General features: G+C 31.6%; 1 protein-coding gene across 1 annotated transcript; it reads right to left on the minus strand.

Annotated features, from left to right (window-relative positions):
* Positions 1–1,724: 1,724 nt before the first annotated feature.
* LOAG_13244 (hypothetical protein) lies at positions 1,725–2,219 on the minus strand (the record flags this gene model as incomplete). The annotated part of the gene is made up of 1 exon (XM_003148754.2): positions 1,725–2,219. The coding sequence occupies one exon, from the start codon at positions 2,217–2,219 to the stop codon at positions 1,725–1,727; it is 495 nt and encodes a 164-aa protein (XP_003148802.2).
* Positions 2,220–4,059: the final 1,840 nt, after the last annotated feature.

Here is a 4,059-nt window from a genome sequence, read left to right on the forward strand (position 1 = left end):
CATATATATATATATATATATATATATATATATATGCAAGAAAATATAGTTCCCGTTCCTGAAGAGAAATTATCCTTCCACTGTTTTGATTTTTAGACTTTCGGTAGTAATATCTTCTTAACTTTTTCAACATTGAGTCCGAATTCATCAAAAAAAGATCTTAGTAAAAATGAAGAGAGAAGCAAAACTTATATAACCAGTTTGAAGGGATTTTTGATGCTTGCAATTTATGCAGGAAACGATTCGGAAATAATTAATCTTACACAATATCCTGCGACAATGTTAGAAATGACAAAACCTTTCATCAACATTGAATCTTTTATCAGTAATATTATTATTAAGAAATGAAAAGTTGATTCGGTAGGTAGTATTCGAAGACAAAGTCTAATAGCACCCCGTTGTTAAAATTAACTATGTTTTAATATTTATTCATTGTAACTCCATGCCTGATTTCACATCATATTTGAAATCATGAATTCATCATTGAAACTTTTTTTGGAGCAGAATTTCATTCTGCAGATATTTTACAGACAAATTCCATAAATATGTCTAAGTTAAATTTTTTTTTTAGAAATGTATTGACGCTTTTGGGGTTTTAATGATAAACAGTATGTATAAAAAGTTTTTGATTAATGGAACAATTTGTAAATTCATCACACTGCGTCGTTACTTTTGAAAGGAAATAAATTATTTTGTACTTAAATATAAACTTGGACAGGCAACTTTTATGCTTGGAAATTCCCAAGTTTTAATATTGAAAATCATTTTGCCTTTTAAAAAAGTGATTTTAGAAATATTATTTGTGAAAGGAAATAAGAGCCGCTACCATACGTCTTCAATGTCAATATGATTAGCAAAAACTGCCGAATAATAAATGAATCTGAAAGTATGACGTCTTTAAAGCTCTGTTCCTCAGCAAATTAATCCAACTTAATTACTCAGATAACTTTTGCTGCTTGAATTTTATTTCAAATAAAAGCTACCAGTATTCTCTTCTACAATACACCATTAGGTTGTTGAATAGAAGTAGCAACAGAAGCTCATATTGCTCATTTTTCTGGATTAGCAAGTTTCGCCTTGTAGTCTTTTCAAAAAGAAAAGGAAAAATGAGATGCAAAAAGTTAATATGTGAGAAATCCAGAAGATCTGCAAAAAAGGAAACTTCAAGAAATTTACGAAGGATAGGTTATACTAATTTAAATCTAGAACTGAAATTATTAACAGGAATTAGGTTATCCAACATTCACATCTAATTATAACTGCATCATACAATTAGCACGTAAAAGCAAGAATAACAAGTGGAATGCATTCTAATTATATGTATAACATTATGTATAACACCGACTTAATATTGACATCTTTGCTTTTCTCTTCCCGGAAGTACGTCTAATTCTTCAGCGCGCATCAAACGTCTGTTTATTAAATTCACTTTTGTTTTCAATTCTTACTACGCTCAATTATTCAACTTCAACTATTCATCATTTCCTTTTTCTCTTTTCTCTTCTTCACCGTAATGTAACTGAGATTTGTGATGATAATTAACATATACAAATAAGCCAGTGATTAACAACATAAACGATCGATTGTAAAATAAGAATGGACTAGGACTGTTTTAATGAAGGCATAAAGTAAATGAACATGACCGTCATTTAGTTTCCTTTTGGAATTTTTGAATTTTGGAATTTTGCAAAAAAAATTGGAATTTTCCTTTTGTGATGTGAACACTATTCACTAAAGATTATTAAATAATACTGAAAATATGCAAAAATAGCATTAAGTGAAGTCAAATTTAACTTACATCGTTTAGCACTAACGGCTTTGCCGCCAATAGGTTTCACACAACCATGACACAGTTTGATGATTGCTTCCACTAATTTGCTACCACAAAGTCGACTTGTAATGGCTTTCTTCGACGGTGTAGAAATAAGTGTTTCATCAAAACCATCTCTCTCATTGAGCAGCAACGCAATATGACCCAAGTTGTACATTTCATTCGCATTGAGCCACTTTAGCTGCTCATCCGCATCATCACCACTACTTCGACGATACTGTTGCCGCATCCGTTCCGCGTTTGCTTGCTTTACAATGCGTCTCGTTTTCAAATCTTTGCTATTTAATTCTCCAGCTTCCATATGTTTTTCTATGTTAGCATTTATCTCTTTCGCATTCAGGCCAATAATGAAATATATGACCACAATAACGTTTGTTTTGAACCACATCGTATATTTCAAGTTGTTTGGTAATACCAATGTAAATTTTATTAATGGTTCAAAATAAGAGCTTTACAATATAGTTCGTATTTCACGTAATAAATGTATCTGGGAGCGTTTGTCAGATACTTCTTATTGTTGTTTTATTATTCTGGTTTCTGATGGCAAATTTCGCTTGCAGGAAGGGTAGAACTTGGAATTAGCAACGTCCACAGAGGGTGATTTCTGACGATAAGTGACCAGTAGCTGTGGTAGTGAACGGGGAGGGGAACGGAAAGAATGTAAAATATCTAGAGAAGTATTTGAAACACAAGACGGATACTTTTAAAATACCTTCCTAACTGAACCGGATGGGAGATTGCAAATTAGGAAGACTAGGCTTTCGAAGAATCGGTCAAAGAATCGGTCCTCTTCTGTCACTCTTACGCAAGAGGTGCTGATGAATATACGACTGAAATACACCTCAAATAGATGCAAAGGGGCGGCCCAAGAACGAAGTCCGTCCTCCTCCTAAGAATCAGGTTGTGAAGGACAGTTCGATTTCATAACGTGTCACTAACACCGCGGGAATGAAAGGCGTGGTTCACTAATGCTGTCCATAGCAGTAAGAGGAACCAAAAATAACAAGACATGGAAATGATTGCACATCCATAACTAATCATCTAAGCAGGATGACTTATTGATATGATTATCAGTGATTATGAGACATGTCTAATTTGCAATTATAGTTGTTCATTTGGACCTTCACTTTTAGAAAAAGTGAATGCAGAGAAGTTAAAAAACGCGTGGTGATATGCAAATTAATTTCCGCACTTCAAAGAGTTGTTATTCTCTTTCAGCTAATTCAGCACCTCTAATCTACAATAAATAATGAGTTACATATGGGCCTGTTTTCAGAGTAACTGCTAATATTGCATTTGCATTTTCATCCATAAAGTTTGCTCTCTTCACTTAATGGTCACTTCAGATTCAAACCAAACATTCACCCAAAAATGTATTTTCGAAGTGTTGGAAATAATAGCAATTATATCAAACCTATTTTATTTGACTTCATTAAAATTAGCGGTAGATTAAAAGCACCGTGCACTGGGCTTATTATATTTATAATTGTCCTAAATGTGCTTGAGGCCCATCAATTCTGATCATCTCGATCAATTCTTTTTTCAATTTCTTATTCAGTTTCGCTCACCAAACAGAATCTCTTATGAAGGGCGATGATAGTTTACCTAAAAATGATTGATGGTTATGATGTCATTTACTTTCATCATCTGACTGGCTAGTTACGATGTGCTCAAGAAAAGCAATTGTATCCTTCTAATTATTCTTTGGAAACCTTACAACTTTTTTAGTGGCAGTGATTGGAAAGCTCACTTCCCGTACGAATACAAGATGGCACAGGGTTGGTGGTTATCGGCTAAATCCATACTACCGGGAAGCAAAACAAAAATTTTAAAAGTTCGGCTGTACTTTGAGGCAGAAAAGAATTTCAGCGAATTATTAGCAGCTATTTCTTTACTAGTAGCACACTAATCAACAGCGCAAATGTTAGCGAACATAGTTGAGTAACAAATTTGAAACATTCAAAACACCTTTCTTATATCCTTCTCATCATCCCATCAATAATAATAATAATAATTAACAATAACAATAGTAATAATAATAATATTAATAATAATGATAATAATAATAATAATAATAATAATAATAATAATAATAATAATAATAATAATAATAATAATAATAATAATAATAATAATAATAATAATAATAATAATAATAATAATAATAATAATAATAATAATAATAATAATAATAATAATAATAATAATAATAATAATAATAATATAAT

Source organism: Loa loa (assembly GCF_000183805.2).
Source record: "Loa loa unplaced genomic scaffold supercont3.103, whole genome shotgun sequence".
NCBI classification, from domain to species: domain Eukaryota; kingdom Metazoa; phylum Nematoda; class Chromadorea; order Rhabditida; family Onchocercidae; genus Loa; species Loa loa.